Source organism: Temnothorax longispinosus, chromosome 1 (genome assembly GCF_030848805.1).
Source record: "Temnothorax longispinosus isolate EJ_2023e chromosome 1, Tlon_JGU_v1, whole genome shotgun sequence".
Taxonomy (NCBI): Eukaryota; Metazoa; Arthropoda; class Insecta; order Hymenoptera; family Formicidae; genus Temnothorax; species Temnothorax longispinosus.
The window spans coordinates 16159277-16171970 of record NC_092358.1 but is presented as its reverse complement, the minus strand read 5'-3'; the positions used below and the strand labels follow the sequence as shown (position 1 = coordinate 16171970).

Here is a 12694-nt window from a genome sequence, read left to right as displayed (position 1 = left end):
TTGTTGCGTTTGAGAGAGTCAAGCTCTTCTGCCATTGCCAATTTCCATTTCTTCGCATCTGGAGATGTTTTTGCTTCTTCAATTGTTGTAGGTAATTCAATGTTTGCAATAAACGCACTTGCGCATAATTGTACGCTAGTCATTGATGTAACACATTGTGTTTTGCTTCGCGTTTGATTTGCAATTCTATCAGCTCTAACTTCGACCGTACGCTTTTCATGTTTCTTGCGCGGTTGCTTACTAGCTTCCTCTTCTTTCTCACTTGCCTCCTCTTCATTTCTAGCGTAATCATCTTTGAATTCGATGTCTTCATCTGTTGTCCTTGAATCATTTTTGTCATCTGGTATGACAATTCTTGCCATTTGCTGTGTTTGAGGTTCGACTATAATGACATCTCTCCGAATTACAACACGTCGAGTACCTGGTTGCCAAAGACGATATGCTTTGTATGCATATCCGACAAGTAGCATTTCTTCAGATTTTTGATCAAACTTTGATCTCTTCCTTCATTTATCAGAACGTATGCTTTGCTGCCATAAATACGCAGATGTTCGATATTCGGCTTGTGTCCAGTAAAAGCTTCTTGTGGAGTCTTGTTGTTTAGTCGTTTCAACGGAATACAATTACGAATCTTCGCTGCTGTCGTTACCGCTTCTGCCCATAGTCCACGTGGTAAGTCTGCACCTGTAAGCATCGCTCTAGCCATTTCGACTATCGTGCGATTATGGCGTTCAACACGTCCATTCATCTGTGGAGCACCTGGTGCTGAAAACTCTTGTACAATTGAGTGTTTTCTCATTAGTTTACGCATTTCAGTACTTTTAAATTCAGCTGCATTGTCAGAACGTGTACGTCTTACCTCGTTACCAGTTGCCTTTACCTCGGCAATTACTTCCTGTATGGCTTCGAGTATTTGCGATTTAGCTGCAATTGGTTTGACAAACAGAAAACCAGAATGGTCATCTACGAATACTGCCATTAATTTTGCACCTCCGTACGACTCAACCGACATTGGTCCGCATATATCATAGTGTATTAGTTCACCTGGATTAGTAGCTCGTGTACTGCTTTCATTAAATGGCTGTCTACAATGTTTTGCATAAACACATGCTTCGCAGAAACAATTATCGCTCCCACTGGTTGAACATTTTGCTAATTTCAGACTTTCAACCGCTGAACTGCTTGCAAGTTGACGAACTGAACCATAGTTTACGTGGCCTAACCGTTCATGCCAGACCTGAAGCAAAGCCTCTTAAACGCTGATGTTTGCTGCACTTCCGACTTGAATAAAGTCCATCTCGTAGAGATTGTTTGGTAAACGATGTCCTGTTGCCAGTCGTCGACCATCCTTCGACATCTCGATCACATCTTCACCAAACTTCACGTTGACTTGCATCTTCGTTGCTGCACCAAGTGAAAGCAAATTACGACCAAGTTTCGGCACGTATAATACATTTGTTAGCGTAACATCGCCTCCTGATAATGATTTAACATCAACCATTCCTTTGCCTCTAGCATAAATAACTTCATTGTTGCCTACTGTGATTGGATATGAGCCGTCGTTGATCTCTTCAAATGATGTGAATATGTCTCTTCGGTACGTCATATGATTTGAGGCACCACTGTCACCTATCCATGAGTCTTGATTGTTGACTGCTGTGTACACCGACCGACATGCGAGCATAAGTGACTTGCTGTACATCTAATTTGCTTCAGTCGATTTACCTTGTGACTGCTCTTTTGCAATTCTGGCTTTGTATTTGTGACAGTCTTTTCGAAAATGACCAAGCATGTGACATTCAAAGCATTCAACTTTGCTTCGTGGCTTTTTGTCACGTTCAACGTTCGGCTTTTTATCGTTGCTTGACTTTTGCGATTTTGTGACAAGTGCATCACCGCTGTCTGATTTGCTGCTGGTTTCATCTCTTCGTGATTCAATCAGTACAAGCTGTTGACGGATGTCATCAAATTTTATTGTTCTCTCACCTGTTGCTTGTATGTAATACGTCTCACGGAATGTGTTGAATTTTGCAGGCAAATCATTGATTAACTTCGCTACCAATGTTGCGTCACTGATCTTCTCACCGATGGCTTCAAGTTGTTGTACAATGACTGCTAACTCTGAACAGTAACTCTGGACGGACTGTCCTTCTTTGAACTTCATGGCGTGCAATGCCTGATTCAACAGATATTTATTCGCTTCAGTCTTCGTCTCGTAAAGTGATTTTATTTTTGTAAACATCGCTTTCGAGGTATTACATTCTCGTATTGCCGAATGATCATTGTCGCTTAAGCCGCCTGACAGAATACGCATTGCCTTTGCATCCTTCTTTAGCCATTCTTTTATTTCTTCCGGTCTTCCGGCCGCCGGATTTATCTCGCTGCCATGCACGACCTCGTAGACGCCGACGCTCTTGAGACAAGCAATTACCTCAAACTTCCAGCGTTGATACGATGCCGTCGTCAAGACGGGAACACGCAGATCTTCGTGAGTCGACATTTCGATCGTAGTCTGCTTTCAACGGATTATCAAGAGTGTGCAAGATAGGCTCGACTTACTTTTATGAACGAGACTCGAATCTAACCTCTCACGTAAATAACGCACGAAGTATACGCTCTGGGCTGCCCTGGGCCCATAACCTGTTGCGCAGGGTTATTTAATAACAGACGCCGAATACTGTGGTTAAAATACGTGTAATTATAAAAGGCTGAATACAATAGGCAGTGTGTCTTTTTACTCAAAAATGAACATAACGAAAGGATGCTTTGAACAGAAAGACGTTTCTATACACACTGCAACATAACATACATAGGACAGGGTAGAGTACACAGAGAGAGAGTCTAGTACAATGGCGTTATAGCGCTGCCACCACGCAATCTTTTCCCTAGCAAGCGTGGCGTGCCTGTGCGAACATAGAGGCGCTACAAGGCGCTAGAGTGCCATATTCAACAATATCGACTATCAAAAATTATGAAATAATCAATACATATTTTTGTAGAAAATTTAACAATCTACAAAAAAGGTCTCTTGTATTTTTTTCATAAATATAACCATTTAGACAAGGTTTATACTTTGAACTTTAAACCTTAATATCGTCTAAATGGTTATATTTATGAAAAAATATAAGAGACCTTTTTTGTAGATCGTTAAATTTTCTACAAAAATGTGTATTGATTATTTTATAATTTTTGATAGTCGATATGATACAAAATTTATAAGAAGCAAAAACAAGTCTTATAAAATTTATCAAACTTTAACTTTGAATATCTTTTGAACGGTTGAATTTATGAAAAAATGATATCTTTTTTGTAGAGCGGCAAATTTACTACAGAAAATCTACGTGGCGCAATGTTGTATTACTGTTTGTTAGATAATTATAAAATTTTTTTTGTCTTACTAAATGAAAAATAAAAAATCGCGATGAGCGACCTGTTAATATTAATATTAAGAGCTAAAATTTTAACAGGTATCTTATTTTATCTTTTTGCAAGTATATATGCTATTCGTGAAATGAAAAAAAAAAGTTGCTCTAAAATGACACACACACACACACACACACACACACACACACACACACACACACACACACACACACACACACACACACACACACACACACATATATATATATATATATATGTAGGTCCAGAGGTATGTTCCGGGACTGTTTACGTTTTTTAAAATGTACAGTCCTGGAATATAACGCATATATATGTAATCAGATTCATGTCCTACGGCAATTTTCGGGACAGTTTTTTGAATCTGATTACATATATATGCGTTATATTCCAGGACTGTACATTTCAAAAAACGTAAACAGTCCCGAAACATACCTCTGGACCTACATATATATATATTATTTTTTTTTTTTTATAAGGCCAGAGGAAAACATCGTAAGCGAATATTACGTTAATTCTCGAACATTATACTAACTCCCGTAACACCACACAAAAAAACGCATTGTAAAAGGAAGGACGAAAAAATTACAGAATGGGTTTTGGAGGTCGCCTATTTCTTTCCTCCTTCTTTAAATAAAAAAATATGTATCTTTTGCTTAAGGGGATGCTGGAGCCGTCTGTTTTACCGGCATTTTTTGTCGGCACGTAGCGTCGTATTAATTTGACAGAATTAAAAATTCTTCTCCAGAATTGCAGTACATACATTAATAATTCGGGGGAACTCCGATTTTATATAGAAAACGAGAAAAAATTACGGAAGTACAGATTTCCTTATCCTACTTTTATCCCAATATGGCGTCTCGAGTTGCTGCGAGCTGTCAGCTCGTCACAAGATGTATTTCATATAACAGATATACCATTGGTACGAACGCGAAAACAAGTTCCCCCGAATTGCACAACAAGAAAAACACCGATAATGTCGATGTGCATCGTGCGTATGTGTGCGTGCAATGTAGCGTGCTATCCTTGTCTATATCTTTGTCTATACCCAAGCAGCATTTTGACGTCCGCCCGACGTTAAGATAAACACACTTAACGTTGGTATCCAACGTTTTCGCTACGTCGTTTCAACCCTCTTTTGCACTAATTTGGGGAATCAAATTTAGGTTGTACCAACGTTGGGATCCGACTTATATAAGTTAAATTGAGGTTATTTTTACAGTGCCAGACTAGAGTCAAGCTCAACAGGGTCTTCTTTCCCCGCTAATTTTTCCAAGCCCGTTCCCTTGGCAGTGGTTTCGCTAGATAGTAGATAGGGACAGTGGGAATCTCGTTAATCCATTCATGCGCGTCACTAATTAGATGACGAGGCATTTGGCTATTTGTTTCGTTTAAGGCAAAACGACCGCAATCATGCACGATCATTCTGAACCTATAACGATATTGCAAGGTGATTTACTGTCGGTGTTCGCAGCTAACACCCTGGAAGTGCTTGAAAGGAGCTGTCTAGCAGCTCTCGCTCTACTACTCATGCACACTCACATTCTCGCTTGTCCGCCGATGCGGAGGCACCCAACTCTACGTGCCACCCCGACGTGCACCACTAATCGCGGTTACGTTCCGCCCCGGCACATAACGGGTTGTTATGCCGTTAAACCTCTTCCAATTTAGCCATGAGCCCCAGAGGACACGAGTCGTGAGCGTACGCAGTTGGGCAGGTGTTAGGCCCAGACTACGCAGCTCACCCTCGCTCCTAGGGCTCCAGACACCTCGCCATGAGATCGTAATGGCGGTGAAACGGACATTATCACGCGGCACCCCTGTGCGCTCCGCCACCCGGTCCACTAGATCATTACAGGAACGGTACTTCTCCACCTTACGCTCATGTGACACCTCTAACGCAGTTTCGCTGGAAACTACCTGCGCGTCTACGACCACTGCCTCATCACCCTTAGCAATGGTCAGGTCGGGCCGCCTCAGGCCGGCAGAGGTCGAGTAGGCTAATTCCGCATCGACATGCCATCCCTTCTGCTGAAAGAAGCCACCGACTCGACGACAAAGGTCGTTATGCCGTAGGATTCTCCCTCCGTGCGTTCTGAAGCAACGCTGAACGCAGTGCGCCGGTGTCTCGATATCGGGACAACCAGCACGACAGCGAACCTCGCGCCCATCACGACCTCGGGAGACTCTCGCTCTAGACGGAATACAGTTGGCCCGTATGTGATGATAGTGCACGTAGTCGGCTCCGGGGATGAGGTCGGCTCCCGCCGACACCCAATGCGAACTCAGCTTCGACGTTTCCGCCTCCCTGAGCCCGTTCCCATCACACGACTCGCGCAACCAGGCTGCACACTGTTGTCTAAGCTCAGCGGTCGTAAGCACCCTGTTACTCCGGATGCGCATCTGGTTCTCACACCAAACCAGCCGCCTAGCCACATATGTGGTTTCGGCGGCGGCGCGCGCCGCGGGCAGAGTGCTGCGACACAACCGCTGCAATCGGTCAAACTTCAGAATAGGGATTAAAGTCTTAAGTAGAGGCAAACCAAGCCCGCCACTCTGTATCGGCGCATGAAAATATCCAGCAGGAACATCATGGGGAAATCGCAACCATCGTCTAATGGCCTTGCGTACCATAATATCAACGCCCCTCAACGTTTTGGCCGTGACGGTTCCCACTATCCAACGGTGATAATACCGTGGCAGGAGAAAGTCACGTAATAGCCTCAGTCGCTGTTGCGGCTTCAAAGGCGCCTTAGTGAGTAGCTCGATGGAGTGAGCTAGGGGCGGATCATTAGCGAATTCCCTAGCACCTTCATACATGCAGCCCAGGTACGTTCAAATATCGACAGGGGATCTTTGCGGAATCAGCGCTCCCCCCACGGTGAAGTACGGTGTTGTGTCAATCTTCACCTTTCTGTCTTTACCGGACGCCACCATGGACAGCACGCCTGTTTTCTTTGCGTTAATTGTTAGTCCATTGCGCGCAAAAGCAGCTTGAAGCCGTGTCAAGTTCTCCTGCAGACCGGACCTGGTAGAGGCAAGGAGCACAATGTCGTCTGCGTAGCCCAAGGCGCTGATCAGCTCGTCTCCCAACTGATAGCCAACATCCTCCGAGAGAATTGCTAGTGCTCTATCCACGACCAGATTGAACAGTAGCGGCGATAACGGATCACCCTGTCTCACGCCACGGCCGATCTTAATGGCCGATACATTATCGGTGACGGATCCTATCACCGTTTGCGCATCCGAATAGACGGCCCTGATATATTCCCTAAACTCCCAAGGGAGCTCCAGCTCTTCAAGAGTCCTATGTATTGCTGGGTGCGAGACCGTGTCAAATGCCTTTGACAGGTCAACGCACGCCAGATGCAGTGTCCGACACCGCCTCCGGGCATCACCGAGCACGGCGGACAGGACTGTGACGTTCTCACACACCCCATCCACCGGCCGAAAACCCCTTTGGCGAGTGTCGAACACGTCCAGGGCCGCTAAACGTTTGGCAAGAATTTTGTGGAAGTGTCTAACCACAACTGATCCTATACTGAGAGGTCGGTATTCCGCCGGTGATGGCCGGTCAGACATTCCTCCCTTCTCCAGAAATACCGTTCTTGTTGTGGCGATCGACGAGGGTACCGTTCTTGCCAGGAGCAGCAGATTGAACAGAAGCGCACGAAGAACAAAGGGAACGGCGTTCCACATCCTCGGCGTAATCTGGTCCAATCCGGGCGCTGTACCAGTCTTGATCGAAATCCTTCGAACCTCGATAGGCTTTATAGGATCCCAGAGCGAGGTCTTATCCGCCACCCGAGGGCCAGTGGCGGCGCCCTCACCTAGGCCTTCGAGATGAATCCCTCTGGCTGTCGGTGGACGGCTCCGGCTAGTACGCGCTACCTGCCCCGCCTCCCCGTACAACTCGCGCAAGGCCGTCATGTCTCCATCCGCGCCACTAGACGCCTCCATTACGGGACGCCAGTACGCGTCGAATTCGACAGCGGACGGTCGCTCACGTTCCGAGCCGCCTTCGAGGACGTGCGAGAGGCAGGCCTTTGGGTTCTTCTTGTAGAGAGTCTGCACGTGTGCATATTCTCTCTTTCTTTTCTGCTTCCTACTCTCTTTTGTGTTAGGAGGATTGCGCTGCTTTGTCGAGGCGCGCCGTGGAGGGCGCACAGCTGACGGCGGGAAGATCAGGGCCAGCCATCTCTCGATGGCCTGAACGTCGACCACCCCCGTCAGTAGAGCATCTCTCGCGATGCCCACAAGAGTATCAGCCTGATAGCTACGGGACGCTGAGCTCTGCTCTATGAGCTGGTTAATGATGTCCCGCAGCCTCTGAGATCTTTGCTCAGGGGAAGGCTGATGTGCGCTTGGATTAACTGTGTCAGACTCTATGGTCGCAGGGCCGGCAGCAGCTCTTATCATCGCCGCGCCGTCCCTATCGCCCTCATCGATGCCAACCGCGTTTCACGATTGCAGCTCTTGGCAGAAGACTCTAACCATCTCGCGATAAGCCTCTTGTCGACGCTTACTCTTGATAGCTTCGAGACTCCTATGAGGGAACTTATCCTGCAGATGATGATTCATGAAGATAATTCCCGCTAAGGTGGCTGTAGCCTCAGCGCGAGCCATGAGTCTGACCTCCTCCACTGACCAACGTGCTTTCACGCGCTCAACATCCACCGCGCTATTGGCCACCACTGAGTGAGTCTTAGTAACATGCAGACTTAGACCACGCATGGTCTGGAACTCTCTTGGACAAAACTCACAGCTAAATGCTTCTGTCCCTTCTATGACATCGGACATGGCTCTACTTCTAGTACGCGACGGTCCAGCTACGACCCCGTCAGGTACCTCCGCACCAACGGCACTATCGCTTGCGCATCTCCCTGCTAAAAATTATCGCGTGAGAATACGTATGACAACACATATGTGATCCTGCATGTGATCTCATATGAGAGTTCTGATTAATTCGCGCACAGCTTCGTGTATGCAATCTCACATGACATTTTGTGCCAAAATCTCATTTCAGCTTCACATGATATCTTTTACGAGACCTCATATATAGATGACCCTCATATGAGATCTCTTATGCGATCTCATTAACCATTTTATATAAAAAAAAAATTATTTTATACAATTAATAAAAACATTGCCAAGTGTAATTATATTAAATTAGAGAATACTTAAATTTTAAAAAAGTTAATGTTTTATTCAAGGTAAAACAAAAATTACAATTTATATAAATCCTTATGTAATACATTTTTCATATTTGCGCGCGTATGTATATATAATTATATACAGAATATCACAGTTTTTTAATAACGCATGTTCTTTCAGAATAATTTCTTAATCCTAGTGAATCTCTAAATTATCAACTTTAGAATAGAATTCAAATCATTGGAATACCCTGATGTTTAATATAACAAAAAATAGTCATGGTCATGTCCAGATTCCAATCAAAAATAAAAAAAAACGTAAATCTTACAAAACACTCTACTCGAAATATCGCCTACTCAATTATTAACTTTTAATACCAGAATATATTTGTATATAAATAATTATATATCTTTATTTTTTTTTTATAATTATATAATATTTAATTATTTATTTTTTTTATATATATCGTGATGAATTGTACTACTGATGCGCATTTAAATATATTAATAAGTTGGAATGAATACATAATATTAAATATTTTTAACTTTTTCATAGTTCAGTTTGCGTAGATCTCGAATTTTGTAACCAATCTGCTTGTTCATATTTTGTAGAATTTTCTTCTTTTTGGAAGCATTTCCATACATCTCATTGAGATAGTCTTTGAATATTCCTATATAAAAGAAAAACAGTGTTAATAACATCAATAAGTAGTATATATTTTACAATATGGTACATCGAGTAATTACTCTAAAAAGTATTAAAAGAAAAAATAATTAATTTAAAATAAATTAATTCATCTTTTTTCTTTTAATATAATTTAATACAAAAAAATAAATTAATTTAAAATAAATTAAAAATAAATAATATAGAAAATATTTTTTTATATTTATTTGACTAGAAATATGTATTTAATCTGGTCTTTAAATGGTCAATAATTAATTTCTTGTTTCAATTATAAATAATTATAGCATACGTACGACGTAAAAGTTTATATTTCGTCGGCGTGAAACGTTTTCTAGGAGATCTATCTTCTATCTCAGTAGTTATTCTTGATTTTTTGAAGCATCAATTTACTAATGTTTCTTTCGTCCAGAGAATTTCCAATAATTCTCTCAGGAATTTCCAATGACCGCGATGTTTCATGTATTCCCAGAATGCTAATTGAATCGTTCGTCCATAGCCAATATATATCTAAAAATTTAATACAAAATAATTCATAAAATAAATTTTAAATACATATTTCTAGTCAAGTAAATATCAAAAAATATTTTCTATATTATTTATTTTAAATAACTATACCTCATCGCCTTCGATGTCATATAATTCTCTTCCCTCATTATCTACTGATTCTCGTGTTTCGGATTGAAGTCTATTGTTATACACATCCGCATATTCTTCATCAGAGTCACTTGGTTCAGCTAAAGAAATAATATTACTAAATAGAGTTTGCAGATAAAGCAATAAAATGAAAATGAACCAAGTATTGTAAATTGTCAAGAATAAAAAAAAATTCAACGTTAAATAATAATAATGAGAAAATATGAGAAAATGTTTTGCAACAATTATACTTTAAAACCAACAAAGTTACATTTACTTATATTTTGTTATATCATTTTAAATTTACGTGTTATTAAAGCGCGCATTTAATATTAATAATAAAAACATATAAATTAGTATTTAAAATTAAAAATTAATTTTAGAATATAAATTATACCTCTATTTTTTAGGCGATACAGCGTCCTTCTTCTTATGCTGGTTGTGCGCTTTGGAGTGTTACCATTAACATTCTCTGCCCTCTCTGTACAGAAATATTATTTTAGTTTTTTATTACAATTACGAATCAATATATTTACTATTGACATAATTACTTGGTCTATTTGGTGATGCTCTTAATGACTGATTTTGGTTGCCGCGAGTTTCATTTCTGTCTTCAGGCTGTTGAAGTTCTTCTGATGTGCCTGCTAATTGAGATGATTGCCGAGTGCAAGCTACCTCATTTTTGTCAGAATCCTCCTGTTTGCTGTCAGAAGATGAATATATTTTTCTTGACTGCTGCTTTATTTTTCTTGACTTTTCTTTTGTAATCTGTATAAAATTTTTACAAAATATGTATAATTATTATACACAATACAAAGTATAATAATGATAGTAATGAAGCTTGATCAAATTACTGGTGACATGTAATGATTATTGTTAGAAGTATATTTTCCTGTGCCAGATGCCTGATTTTTAGACGCCTCCACTTCTGGATCGGTGTCCGACATACTATGCGTACTGTACGATGTACTGAACTCGGATGAGGATAGATTAGAGAGATCCGTATCTTCATTATTGTTATTTTTTGTATATAAGTATTTTCTGTTTTTGAGATACTTCTTTAATTCATTTTGCCCATTTTTCTTTTTTCCTAATTTTTGCAGAGTTTTCTTCGTGATCTGTAATATATTACGTATGAGAATACAAAATATGTAATATTTTTAATACCTCAAATTTGTACTATACACTTTTACCTTGGTTTTTCGTTTTGGTGTTCCATCCCTTTCTATTTGCTTCATTTGCAACTGTTGCAATGCATCACTGCGACGCATTTTTGAAAATTTGTAGCGTCGTCCTTTATTTAATAAATCTTCTTTACCTTGAAAAAGTTTATGTTTACTACTGATTATTCCAAATATATTGTTATTAATTTCCTTACTTTGTTAAAGTATATCAAAAATATCTTTTTTAAATTTTACGTTGTATAATTACTTAACATATTCTATCAATAGTAAATAAATGCGAATACTTACTTCCAACACATAAGACTTCACCTGGTGACAAGAAGGAATTATGTTCATCGTCATTACTGTGCCGCTTTATGTAATAGGGTTGGTTGGTACAGTTTTCACGATCAAAATTTTGAATGTCACTAATAGGCACAATTAATACTTTCCTCCTTTCATCAGAATAGAAACGTACCGCAGCACGGAGTGTTTCCATTGTATTTGAAGAGACATAATCTGTTAATGAAAAATGTCAGCTTTTTTAAAAAAATTTCTATAGCACACAATATGCAAAAACCCTATAGGTTAGGTTATATACTTACGGATTTAATGTATTTTCTGAATTTTTGTTCCGAACTATCGGCGCGCGATCGGCGCGAAGTTGTCGCCGCGGGCGGTGCACTCGCGCCAAAATTCGAGGTCGCCGGGTGTCCCGGGAAACTCGGGACACACACACGCACACAGCGGAGGAGTCGGAGGGGACGCGCAAATCACAACGCGGCCTATCTCTTCGCCGGCCTCCCTCACGAGGACGATTCTCCGCTTCTCGTGGAATATCCGTCGCGCCGCGAGCCCGCGGACCGTCGTTCGAATTTGAGAATCGCGGGGGGCAGCGGGCGGGCGTCGACGACGGCAACGTTGGTGCGCGCCAACGGCGTGACGGGCGGCCCCGGGTACACTCCGACACGGCCGACGATGACTCAAATGAGACACACACTCGCGGAGACGACGGACGACCGAATATCCGTCGCGCCGCGAGCCCGCGGACCGTCGTTCGAATTTGAGAATCGCGGGGGGCAGCGGGCGGGCGTCGACGACTACGGCTGCGTTCGGGGAGAGCGCTATTAGCGCTATTTGCTTGTTCTATCCTTGTTCTACACTTGATGAGCGATAAAGATAGAATGATGCAATAGCGCTAATAGCGCGCTCCCCGAACGCAGCCAAAGGCTGCGCAGCCTTTGGCTGCGTTCGGGGAGAGCGCTATTAGCGCTATTTGCTTGTTCTATCCTTGTTCTACACTTGATGAGCGATAAAGATAGAATGATGCAATAGCGCTAATAGCGCGCTCCCCGAACGCAGCCTACAACGACGATGACGACGTTGGTGCGCGCCAACGGCGTGACGGGCGGCCCCGGGTACACTCCGACACGGCCGACGATGACCCAAATGAGACACACACTCGCGGAGACGACGGATGACCGTGGAGACGTCGCGCGTTGCGTGCGCCGCTGTTCACCACCGTTCACTTACGCACACTCACGCAAGGCCAGAACACGCAAGAGTGTGAAGACTGCGCGTGAGGCGTGAGTGGCGTGACTGCGCGAGATCGGCCTCCGTCGCGTACGCACACAAGTCACGCGCCCTGTCGGTGTGTCGGG

The 12694-nt window shown here is 42.4% G+C and overlaps 1 protein-coding gene across 3 annotated transcripts; it reads right to left on the bottom strand.

The window, feature by feature from the left end:
• Nucleotides 1–8579: 8579 nt before the first annotated feature.
• On the bottom strand, nucleotides 8580–11538 carry LOC139811639 (uncharacterized). 3 transcript variants are annotated; one of them, XM_071775962.1, is made up of 8 exons: nucleotides 11343–11538; nucleotides 11064–11188; nucleotides 10725–10988; nucleotides 10422–10638; nucleotides 10268–10351; nucleotides 9853–9971; nucleotides 9531–9744; nucleotides 8580–9223 (listed from the first exon to the last, which is right to left on the bottom strand). In XM_071775962.1, the coding sequence occupies exons 1-7, from the start codon at nucleotides 11530–11532 to the stop codon at nucleotides 9619–9621; spliced, it is 1125 nt and encodes a 374-aa protein (XP_071632063.1). In that variant the 5' UTR covers nucleotides 11533–11538; the 3' UTR covers nucleotides 8580–9223; nucleotides 9531–9618. The 3 variants fall into 3 exon arrangements, with proteins under 3 accessions (XP_071632063.1, XP_071632071.1, XP_071632079.1); XM_071775970.1 differs by having other exon boundaries at nucleotides 10776–10988; XM_071775978.1 differs by lacking the exon at nucleotides 9531–9744.
• Nucleotides 11539–12694: the final 1156 nt, after the last annotated feature.